The sequence below is a fragment of the Astatotilapia calliptera genome, chromosome 6 (assembly GCF_900246225.1).
Source record: "Astatotilapia calliptera chromosome 6, fAstCal1.2, whole genome shotgun sequence".
Classification (NCBI taxonomy): Eukaryota; Metazoa; Chordata; class Actinopteri; order Cichliformes; family Cichlidae; genus Astatotilapia; species Astatotilapia calliptera.
The window spans coordinates 19,353,617-19,365,968 of NC_039307.1; the positions used below are offsets into that span (position 1 = coordinate 19,353,617).

General features: G+C 39.9%; 1 protein-coding gene across 11 annotated transcripts in view; it reads right to left on the bottom strand.

Moving 5' to 3' along the window:
* camk2d2 (calcium/calmodulin-dependent protein kinase (CaM kinase) II delta 2) overlaps positions 1-12,352 on the bottom strand; it is a 50,248-nt gene that overhangs the window by 15,575 nt on the left and 22,321 nt on the right. For all 11 annotated transcript variants that reach the window (XM_026170887.1, XM_026170893.1, XM_026170890.1 and 8 more), the window contains exons 3-12: positions 9,445-9,504; positions 6,333-6,387; positions 5,167-5,232; positions 4,556-4,628; positions 2,895-2,997; positions 2,219-2,302; positions 1,902-1,996; positions 1,401-1,523; positions 1,123-1,206; positions 818-860 (exon numbers count right to left, since the gene is read on the bottom strand). In XM_026170887.1, coding sequence (XP_026026672.1) covers positions 818-860; positions 1,123-1,206; positions 1,401-1,523; positions 1,902-1,996; positions 2,219-2,302; positions 2,895-2,997; positions 4,556-4,628; positions 5,167-5,232; positions 6,333-6,387; positions 9,445-9,504 — 786 coding nt within the window. The remainder of the gene's footprint in view (positions 1-817; positions 861-1,122; positions 1,207-1,400; positions 1,524-1,901; positions 1,997-2,218; positions 2,303-2,894; positions 2,998-4,555; positions 4,629-5,166; positions 5,233-6,332; positions 6,388-9,444; positions 9,505-12,352) is intronic.

The window sequence follows — 12,352 nt, forward strand, 5'->3', positions numbered from 1 at the left end:
GCTTGAAAAATATAAATGACTCGTGTTTAGCAATGGCATTCTTATGCCTAGTTTCTTTTTTTAAAGTCTTCTAAAATTCAATTTTATTTCATTTTAAAACTTAGAGTTTCTCCATATTTTACCTTTTTATGGTGTAAGCAGCAGAAGATTCACTTTTCAGAGAGTACTTAACCAAATTATTATCAGTTATTAAGGTTTAATAGTTCAGGTTAGTTTAAGTGGGCTTGAAATAGTTATCCATAGTCAGTGTACTACCTACAACATTCATAGTTTATTCCCCTAGTACTTCCGATACCATCACCAATATCCTGCTGTAGACAAGGCTGGTTACAACCATTTATACTCTATGTATCTACCTCTTGATTCGTTGGTCTACCACTGTCTTCACTGGTTAATATATACTAATGTGTGAATTTGGTGTTTTAATGCCTTAGATTGAATCTAACCCTTTAAACCCTTAAAGTTTTAAAGTTGAGGCAGGTTCTGCTCATTACTGTTTTTAATCAAACTTTACTAGCTTATTAAAAAAAGCAGTATAATAGCTTTATATCACCTCAGTAATTTGTTAATCTCATCCATAATAGTTTTAATTTGCCAGTACTCATGTCCGCATCCTCTACTGCAGGTATTACACTGATGGATAAGTTCATAAATTCCCACTTTTTTAAAGATCTCTTTAACAGCTGTAACGCCTTTTTAGCTTCCAGTTTTGTTTTTTCCTTCTTCTTTTTTTGTTTTTTAGGACAAATGCTTGTAATTTTTAACATAATATGTTTGGGAAAACCAGGTTTTGGACACCATGCTGAGAAAGACATACCTGAGAAGTTTCTTGTGACTAGCAAAGTGGTCAATATTGCTCCCTGCATTGACAGAAAAGAAGGAAAGAAGAAGGAAATGATGATGGGCGAAAGGAAGGAAGAGAAAGAAAGAAAGATTGATTAAAAGGTTGTAGCAAGAAAGAGCAGCATAGCAAAAGGACAACTCGAAGGCTTTACAGAACAAGCAATCATTTTAAGTTATAGTGAGAAGTCTTGAGCAAGGAAAACAGAAAAGGAGAGGAAAAAATGGCTGGATGGATTGTTCTATATAAACAGAAGCATGAAGGACTGCCAGAAGTCTCACCTTGAGTTTCCTCCTGGCATTGAATTTCTTCAGGCATTCCACAGTCTCCTGCCTGTGCATCATGGAAGCGACAGTGGACCGTTGCTGCAGGGAGAAGATGAGAGGATTTGAAGGAATGGAAACAATGGGTGAGAAGAATGTATGGCTGCGATTTTGTGGGCAGTGCAACTGTCACCTTTTGTGTGTGTTCATGCTTTTTTTTTTAATTTCTGTGTGCATCTGTGTGTGTGTGTGTTTGTGCAAATATTCCAACATCTGGGAGTGTGTTTGCCACATACGCAGATCCAGGGGTGTTTTAGGGCCTCTGCAGCAGTGATGCGTTTACTGGGGTTGATGGTTAGCATCTTGTTAATTAGATCTTTGGCCTCAGGAGTTACAGTGTCCCACTCCGGTGATGGGAACTGTAAAAAAAAAAAAAAAAAAAAGTGTGTCATATATACAGCATATATACAAATACAAAACTACAGAGCTCTGAGGATTCTGTATTTGTAGCAAGCCAGGAAGAGAGGAGATAACATCAGAATTATTATCCAATTTTCAATTTCAGGTTTCAGATGTTATATTAGTGGAGAGAAAAATCTTTAAAGGCCTATACCAATTCAAAAATCACAGTGGCTGTGTCCTGAGCTCCCAATGATGCTACAGGAAAACTGAGCAGATGGCCAGATGATGAAATGATCCTATGTGCAAATTAACTAAAATAAAATGTCACTTTTTGTTTTGTCTGACTTTATTTACCATTTAGTTTTTTCAGTTTTGGATGATGTATATATGCTTACATCATAGGCCCCAGCCTTGATTTGTTGATAGAGGCGATGTTGATCCTCATCCCAGAAGGGAGGGTAGCCAACCAGCAGGATGTACAAAATAACACCTAGAACAAAGTGACATGCACACAAACCCATGCATTTTAGATCTTTATACTCAGATACTATTTGTTTATTTTAAAAAACAACATGGTTTCTTTATTTAGCACTCCACAAAACACTCAGAACAACTTAAAGTTTCAGTCCTTGTAAAAAAAAAAAAAACAGATGTCTTTGGACCCAGTATTAGATCCAAGCAGCTACAGTGAGACAATTTGAATGTTATTTACCACAGGCCCACATGTCCACTGGTTTCCCATATGGGTCTTTCCTCAGAACTTCTGGAGATAAGTAGCCTGGGGTGCCTGCAAAACCTGGAGGAGTAATATGAAAGAATATTTGGAAAGGCAGGTTGGTGCAGGCCGTAAAATGACTGTGAGACAATGAGTGTTGTCTTATGCTGATTTTTGAAATTTCACTTTTTCTTATTTTGAATAAGAGACTCTGCTAAGAGACATCTGTTGTAACATTTTTATTCACAAGGAGTCAAGGCTTTGGCTGCCATTTACCCTCTGTGGATTTAGGGTGGTTCGTGTGAAACTCTTTATTCCTGCCAAATATTTTGTTGACAGTGTTCTTTGGAAAACTGAATAACTCCAATATGTCACATGAAATCTATTATCACGTTGTGCTTTGGCCAGGATGCTGTCCAGTTCATGAACAAAAAGAAGCCTACTAAAGGTTTCTATGGGACATTTAAACCAATTGGTGTATGTGCCCCTACTTGTCGAGATTAAAGAGATTCTCAACAGATTAACACTAAATCCCCCTTTATTAGTATTGCCCCAAAACTTCCCTAACATTGTCAAACATCTATATGGCTGACTTAATATTATTTATCATTACTGATTGCTTGCTTGACCAATCAGCTATTTCAAGTTGGAAAATGGATGGATGAATACTCACCAAACCATGCCTGCTGGTCCCCCTGTACCTCGATAGCCAGCCCAAAGTCAGCCAACTTGACCGCCGCCCCCTTCAGCTTACTGGCCAATAGAAGGTTCTCAGGCTGGGGGGGGCGGAGTCAAACAGGTTAGAGGTGAGAGGTCACACGCTCTGGGAACAAGCTGCCCACAGACACAGATCTAAGATCAGATTAGCCATAGCAATCCCAATCAAAGCCATTAGAGGTCAGTGACACTAAGCTGCTCTTAAATCAGTGTCTGAGGCAACTCCCTTTCTGCCACATCAATGACAGAGAACAAAAATGTGCACGGGACCAGATCTCTACGTGACCACGGACATGTTTCACACTGGAGCTGTGGACTTGCTCCCCCAGCCTCATGGATTCAAAGGGAGTAGAGGTGATGTGTAAATTAAAAAAACACTCTACTATTAGAATCCATGAGCAGGAACAAAGTGCACACTGCAGGGAGAAGGATACAGGGGGCAGCTGTGGTGGAACAGGAGACGTGGGTGTAAAAACAAGTGACTCTCAGCCACATATGTATAATGACACACACTGCACACTAAGACAATTTAGCACCATCATAAATTTATGAAAGCCAACAGCATGCACATATATGCACACACATTTAAACACATACGCACTAACAAAGGCGCAGGTGCAGAAAGGTCTTTGCTAACCTAAGGCCAGTTAGACAGTGTGCTCTAATGAATAATGCATTTCCTAACATTTAGAGACTCAAAACACAGGCAGCCTGTGAGCAGTCACTTTATGGCAGACGTATGACTCAACAGGACATAGACAGTAACTGACAACTGGACACAGCTACATAACGATTAACATAACGATGAATAAATCGTCCTAATTTTGAAGCATGTAAAAACCTGAAATTGCTTCAGCAAAGGAAATCCTAGTCACAGAATGGAAATCTCAAACTTGGTTATTCTTTCTGGGGTGTTTTTGCAGGCACAAGCTCACAATCCATTTAGTCACATTGAAAACAGCTTTTTTTTAGCATTCTCCTGCCTCTTTGCTTAACATCAAAATGCTAATGGCAAGTTGTGAGAATACGGGCTACCACTGGAATAGTCATGACCTTAAAAATTTTTTTCACATCTCAACATAATTTTTTACATAACTATGCGAATGGGGATCATTTCTGAGTGTCTGTCTTGTGATTGCCTCTATTTTTAACCAGCACTGCATTACATTACACAGTCATACATCTCACAAAATTACTGCCATGATAACGTCAACATACTTTCAATCTGTCTTCAACATATTAGAGGTATTAGAAGAGGTTCCTCCTTCTCTACACGAGCAGGCAGGGGGGTACTAGCCACGCATACTAACTTAACATAGAAGAAGACAAGCAGGCAAGAAGAAGTGTCGGAATCTGGTAGGCTCGAATCAAATATTTGCAATATATTGCCTTTTATTACTTTTATTGCCTTCAAAAGAAAGAATGAACAATGTAATAATTAAGAAGGTTGATAATGGAGAATTTAATTTATTTATTTTATAAAACAAAACATAAAAGAAGCAAAACAAAAATATGTAAAGGACAAAATGGAATTTTCTCTCTGTTGCTACCAAGTCAGGACTTTTTGTCTGTCTGTTTGGTCAACAAGGTTGCAGCAATGTCTGTGGTCATACAAACCTTCAGGTCCCTGTGAACGATTCCATTAACGTGGCAGTGATGGACACTCTCCAGGATCTGCTGTATGCAGTGGCTGAGGGTGGGAAAGTGGAGGAATGAGATGGATCAAATTAAAAGGAGAGAGAGGGGGAAAAAAATCAAGAAAAAATATATTTTAAAAGAGGATACTAGGGAAAATAACCGAGAAGAGAAGAATAACCTAATTCATAACACTGTTCTCGTCATCAAACTTTTTATGTGAGATTTATGTGATATTAAGCCTCATGATGGGAACTTATTTCTGCAAAAAGTTAAAGTTAAAGACATGCATAACATAAAGACATAGATATACACACACACCCCTTTCTTTCTCCCTCGAGATGCAGCTTTTCAGCATAAAGCTGGCAGTGTTAGGTAGGTTGTGTATGATTAATATTGCAGGCTTTATGTCATTAATCATCTTTATAAATAACTCCGAGATCCCTGAGACAAGGTAACTATATCACACCTCTGAGACAACCATATGTGAGACACACAAACACACATATAGGCACACACAGTTGTTCTTTCGGGTAACAGACAGAGATGCATAATGGCTGCTTTGCTCAGCAGCGTGTGTGTGTATGTGTTACCTGGCATCAGCCTCACTGTAGTACTCCCGGGCTACTATATCTTCAAACAACTCTCCTCCTGTCACCCTGGGAAGAGAGAATGAGATCATTATTTAGTGTATTCATGATTCTGGCTGTCATGAAAACTGAAACAGACTTGTCATTTTTTCTATGGACTCAATTACAAAAATCACTGGCAACTTCAACTATTACACCTCGGTAGTATCGACTCTGTACCCCTTTTTGCCATCAGTGCTGCCTTAATTCTGTCAGCTGTACAATCATCATGTGAATATCCCATTCCACCAAATACCAGTGGTGTTTTACTGGACCTGGTGACAGTGAACGCCCTTCATTGTCAAGTTCAAGAAACGAGTTTGAGATTATATTAACAGGGTGTGTTATCCTGTTGGAAGCAGCCATCAGAGGATGGACACATTGTGGTCATAAATGGATAAATTGTTTAGCAAAGATACTTAGCTGGGTTTCGCATTTATATCAGTTGATACTCGGGGGGCCTTGCTGATGCTGCTCAAGGGATAGCTTCTCTTTTTCGGACCATTCTCTGTAAACCCAATAGATGGTTTTGTGGCAAGATCTCAGCAGTTTCTGAAATTCTAAGATCAATAACTGTGCCATGTTGAAAGCCACTTGAATCATCTTTCAGACCTTTGCATTAACAAGCAGCTGAACAATCTGAGAAGCTTCTTCAGAACTGAAGAAGCTTCTCAGATGAGAGGTGAAACATCTTCAAGCAACTTAAAGAAGTCCAGACACTATTCTTTGAAAGCTCCTTTGACTACGATGACCTGGATGACTGAGAACCTTCACAGACAGCTGAATAATGCTATACTGGAATGTGGAACGTTCCAAACGAAAATAAGAAAAAAAATGTTTGCAAGTAACTCACCAAATTACAGTAACTGGCTATTAGCATTCTAACAAAAGGGTGCCATAATAATTGCCATAATAATTCTTTAACATAGTGGACTCTAATATAATTGGGTATTTACAGATATCTTGTTTGAATGTGTTTAACCCTGAATTTTTTTCCCCTCCAGTGGTCATGGCTTTCAGAGTAAAAACTGAGCTTCTTCTATACAGGGTGTTAACATTAATAAGAGATAGTATATAAAAATTGGTATGGTGAAGAGAATTGACAGAATGTGTGAATGAGTGTTACTCACAGATCAAACACCAGATAGTGGAAACCCTCTTCTGATATGCTGTCATGGAGTCTTACTGTGGAGGAGCGCAAAAAAAAAAAAGGAGAGAAAAGTGTGACAGAGAAAAGAAAAATCAGCCAACAGAAACAGACCAGCAGTGTGCAGCGGTGTCAACAAAGTTACAATATAACACTTAAAACATCTCAGAACATGTTACTAATAATAGATGACTTCTAAGTTTTCATAGTAAAGCTGTCAATAGTGATGGCTGTCGTTTGATGAAATCTCGCTTTCCCATAATAAAACCTAAATTATTTTGGAAGTAGCTATATGTCTATGAAAATCTTTACAATACTAAAAATAAATTCAGTAAAATTATAATTCACATCACGGCAATTATGACACCCAGTTACGTCAATTGAAGGTTACTAGAACTAATATTGAATCATGTGCAACTTTGCCAAAACAATGTCAGACTCTGTAGTTGGGACCACATGTTCTCCTTAAATTGCTGGCAGGAAACCTGTTCTTGGTAGGAGAGACGGCATCCATCCCACTTTGGATGGAGCAGCTCTCATTTCTAGAAATCTGGCCAAATTTATTAAACCCCCTAAGTCGTGACTATCCAGAGTTGGGACCAGGAAGCAGAGTTGCACTGTTACATGCCTCTCTGCAGCTTCTCTCCTCCCATCCCATCCCATCCCCCCATCCCCCCCCCCCCCCCCCCCTGAAAATACCATCTCTTTAGAGAGTGTGTCAACTCCCAAACAGTAAAAAAAACAAACTAAAAAGGAGCAAAAAATGACTTAACACAAAAAAATGACAAAGAAAGAACAATACAGTATCCACATTTTCACTGCTATGCAGATGACACACAACTTTATCTATCAATGAAGTCAGATAACACACACCAATTATTTTAAACTGCAGGAATGTCTTAAAGACATACATATCTGGATGTCCTCAAATTTTTGCTTTTAAATTCAGATAAAACTGAGGTTATTTTACTCGGCCCTGAAAATCTTAGGAATATGGTATGTAACCAGATACTTACTCTGGATGGCATTACCTTGGCCTCCAGTAACACTGTGAGGAACTCTGGAGTCATTTTTGACCAGGATATGTCCTTCAATGCATATATTAAACAAATATGTAGAACTGCTTTCTTCCATTTGCGCAATATCTCTAAAATTAGAAATATCCTGTCTCAGAGTGACCCTGAAAAACTAGTTCATACATTTATTACCTCTAGGCTGGACTACTGTAATTCATTATTAACAGGATGTCCTAAAAACTTCCTAAAAAGCCTTCAGTTGATGCAAAATGCTACAGCATGAGTACTGACAGGGACTAGAAAGAGAAAGCACATTTCTCCTATATTGGCTTCCCTTCATTGGCTCCCTGTTAAATCCAGAATTGAATTCACAATCCTGCTCCTCACATACAAGGTCTTAAATAGTCAGTCCCCATCCACCCATCATCCATCTTCATCCGCTTTATCCGAGGCCGGGTCGCGGGGGCAGCAGCCTAAGCAGAGAGGCCCAGACCTCCCTTTCCCCAGCCACCTCCTCCAGCTTATCCGGGGGAACACCAAGGCGTTCCCAGGCCAGCCGAGAGATATAATCTCTCCAGCGTGTCGTGGGTCTGCCCCGGGGCCTCCTCCCGGTGGGACATGCCAGCTCACCCAGGAGGCGCCCAGGAGGCATCCTTGTCAGATGCCCGAACCACCTCAGCTGGCTCCTTTCGATGTGGAGGAGCAGCAGCTCTACTCTGAGCCCCTCCTGGATGGCCGAATTTCCTCACCCTATCTCTAAGGGAGAGGCCAGCCACCCTTCGGAGGAAGCTCATTTCTGCCGCTTGTATCCGCGATCTCGTTCTTTCGGTCACTACCCACAGCTCGTGGCCATAGGTGAGGGTAGGGACGTAGATCGACCGGTAAATTGAGAGCTTCGCTTTTACACTCAGCTCCCTCTTCACCACGACGGACGGGTGCAGCATCCGCATCACTGCAGCCGCAGTCGGTCCCCATCTTATCTTAATGACCTTGTAGTACCATATCACCCCATTAGAGCAGCTCATTCTCGCACTGCAGGTTTACTTGTTGTTCCTAGAGTATTTAAAAGTAGAATGGGAGGCAGAGCCTTCAGTTTTCAAGCCCCTCTTCTATGGAACCAGCTTCCAGTTTGGATTCGAGAGACAGACACTATCTCTACTTTTAAGATTAGGCTTAAAACTTTCCTTTTTGCTAAAGCATATAGTCAGGGCTGGACCAGGTGACCCTGAATCCTCCCTTGGTTATGCTGCGATAGGCGTAGGCTACTGGTGGTTTCCCATGATGTACTGAGTATTTCTTCTTCAGTCACCTTTCTCACTCACTATGGCCTCAGTAGACCTCTCTGCATAGAATCATACTTTTATCCTGTCTTCCTTCACTCTCCTCAACCAGTCACGGCAGACAACCACCCCTTCTCTGAGCCTGGTTTTGCCGGAGGTAAACTGTTACTGTTAGAAAGTAAAGCATTACTACACTGCGTTTCAATATTAGGAAATTAGAAGAGTTTGACTTATATTATATATTATTGTCTTGATTTCAAAGCCACAGGATCAAAAACCTAACGCCATTGTTGCTCTCAAAATTTCAAATAGCAAGTACATCTCAGAAAACTACAAAGAAATTATTAGAGAAATATGAAACAACAGCAGTGAAGGGAAGAAAGAGCATGTGTCTATAAATGTGAAAACAAAGGAGGAGAGACCACTTCTTTCAGAGGTTTAATGAGAGGGGTGTAAAGGTTTAGAGAGCAGGTATATGGCTAGTGTATCTTTTTGATGACTCAGCTGCAAGAGCACACAGGTGCAGCATAATCATTACATACCGTACTAGAACACATACACACACACACACACACACACAAACACACTTGGTTTCGTGGTCTCTCCTCCTTTCTCTCTCGTAACTGTGTCTAGAACATGAATATCCCTAGCAGAAATCAGTAGAGACCTGAAAAGACCTGTTTTAATTTGCACAAGTGTGTGTGTGTGTGTGTGTGTGTGTGTGTGTGTGTGTGTGTGTGTGTGTGTGTGTGTGTGTGTGTGTGTGTGTGTGTATTCCGAGATTTAGGACACAGCTCACCGATGTTGGGGTGCTTCAATAAACGACAAATCCTCGCCTCTCTCTCCAGCTTCTGATGATCTAAAAGAAAAATAGAGGAGACACAAACACAGAGATGGGTTATTTTAATGCTACTCATGATTCCCTCCTGTGATTGGCTTTATAAATAATAGAACGTGAAGTTGGATGCAACTTAGTTTTGACTCAGTGGAGGACACATTGCAGTATTTGGTTGTCAGCGTGTGTTGTGTCTGTCTGTCTGTCTGTCTGTCTGTCTGTCTGTCTGTGTGTGTGTGTGTGTGTGTGTGTGTGTGTGTGTGTGTGTGTGTGTGTGTGTGTGTGTGTGTGTGTGCGCGCGCGCGCGCTGGCATGGTGTCAGCCGGCTCTTTTCCTTATCAGAACTGAAATGCTTGACAAAAATAATGTGACCTGATATGTGCTCGGTAATATGCCACAAACAGGCAGGCGGCAGTGAACAACAAACACAGTGAACGGCCACAGAGGATTCATATTGACCTCTCGCGTCGGGCTCAGCATAAGCTCCTCCAATGTACTTTTAGGTCCTCTTTGGTGCCCTGAGGGAAATCTGAAATCTGTATTCCCAAAATATACACTGTGCTGCAGTTTTGCAGATGTATCATACAATAGATTTATACAGTAATCCTTTTGAATGTTTAAAAGAAAATCTCATACCGTTTTTTTCTTCATGTTTTTAATTAAAATTTGTGTTAAACAATTAATCTGGATAGAATATGTTAAAATTATTTATTTTCTACCCCCTTTTTTCAGACAAAGGGTATTTTGAAATAATATATAATCAGTAATACAAAAACAGCTATGTAATTCTGTATTACACCAATGATGAGATTTAATCAGAAACTTTATGATATTTGTAGATTTCTACATCACTGTAATGAAGTGCTTTAGGTTAAAATAAACTGTGACTTTTTTTTCCCCACACACACAGTAATATTATGCATACCATAAAACGATTTCACTCATATTCCGAAACCTTAAAGAAGTATATGCTCTACGGCAGTGACTATAATGTTCCACCTAAATACAACATCAGCTTTTGGTGAGCTTGTTTTAATAGTGGACCCTTAACTGATGCTGGGAGAACATGTACATGCTTCTTTACATGAAATCCACCAAATTTTATGCGGGGGGGGAAAGACGGTTTTTGGGAAGCAAAGAATAGAACAGCAGCAGGTATTAGATACTGCAATCTAACTGTACTGCAACAAAAATCCCAGACAGGCAATATGGCAACCCAGACAGCATAACATATCTCTCCTCGTTGAGGCTCAGACTGATTTTATCTGACTTAGCAAACATGAAGTGACACTCAAATCTCTCTGTCAGAAGAAACCCAATGTCCAGTGACTCTGATTCAGAATAAGTGAGTCATTGCAATGAGTAAGACAATCCGGTGCTGAGGCGACCCATTTCAGCTTTGCCTCAGGACAGGAGGGAGAGAGAGAGAGAGCAGGAGGTTCTACATTTTTCCAAAATAAAATAGGACGCCTATTTTTCACTCTCATCTGCCTCCTTCTTCTTCTCTTCTTGGTGCTATGGAAACTGTGGGCTCAGTGCAGCACAGAGGCAAGACCAGCAAAGAACACTAGGCTGCTTGTTCTCATTATAGGTCCAGGTATCTGTTTGTTTCGTGTCAGTGTAACGCACCTATAGGAAAACAATAGGCAAGCACAACAACAAAGCTAGTGAGCTTTAAATGAGACGGACCTTGCCGTGCACTCAAATATGCAGCAAAATGCCAGTATAAAACATATTATGACAGAAAAGTACTTCTCCCCAAAGAAAGGTGACAAAGATGTTTGTCAGCCCTAGTGACAAAGTTTAATCCAGAATAAAATATATAGCATGAGCAGACAAAACTACAAAAAAAAGAATGTTTAAAGGCAAAAGAAGAAGAGATAAAATGATGAAACTACAAAAAGGTCTACAATGAATTGATCTGATTACTGTTGCAAAAAAGCTTTCTCGTCCATCAGCCCAAGCATTAATTACCAAGAACAGCCACAATTAACTTCATTAACTTAAAAAATGCTGTTTCTTTTCTTTCAACAGTCATATTGGCTCCAGAGGCGGTGATGAAACTGTGTAAAAACTTCCGAAAGGACTTGCATGCCTTCCTGCATGCAGAATTTCTTGCAGCTCTTCTGTGTGGCTCCAAGTCTGCCATAATGCCCCTGAGAACATGCCAATTTCAATTTTGCTGAAGCATACTGCCGGCTGTAGAGACAAGCATAACAGCACAGAAGCCCACAAACAGCGCCAGAAACAAGGGCAGCCTAGCCATTACTGCATGATTAGCAGGATTCTCTGAGCAAGGTCACTAATCTCTCCATCTCTGTCTTTGCCTTATTATGTTGCTGAATGGCACATCCTTTTGTGTCAGTATAACACAAAACACATTTTGTCTTCCCTTTGCCAATATTGAGAGAATCATTACTCACAAATATCTAATTTTCACATTTGCATTTTCTGCTACATTAAGTAATTGTTTTTTTGTTTAGTTTTTTATAATACACCTGTGTTTACAGTACATCACTTAAGTCTACTAGCATCATAGCGTATTTTACACTGGTACAACAGCCAATTTGCTGTTCTTAAGGAATTTAACGGACTACTTTTCATTGTACTTTGCTTTATCAACATTGTTAAATTCCAGTAAAATAAAACAATACCCATAGTTTTAAGTATGTTTGCAGAACTTTTGTTAAAATGATAGTATGCACAATGCATTAATGCCATTATGTAACCATTATATTACAATTAACACACAATCTAGTGTTATTCTTTGTACACTAAGCAATAAAGTTATCTGACCTAATTATACCATACCTAGTAGCAATACTGAGGACATGGTTTAGGAAAGACTGCAGCACGTTTTCAGACCTCAAAA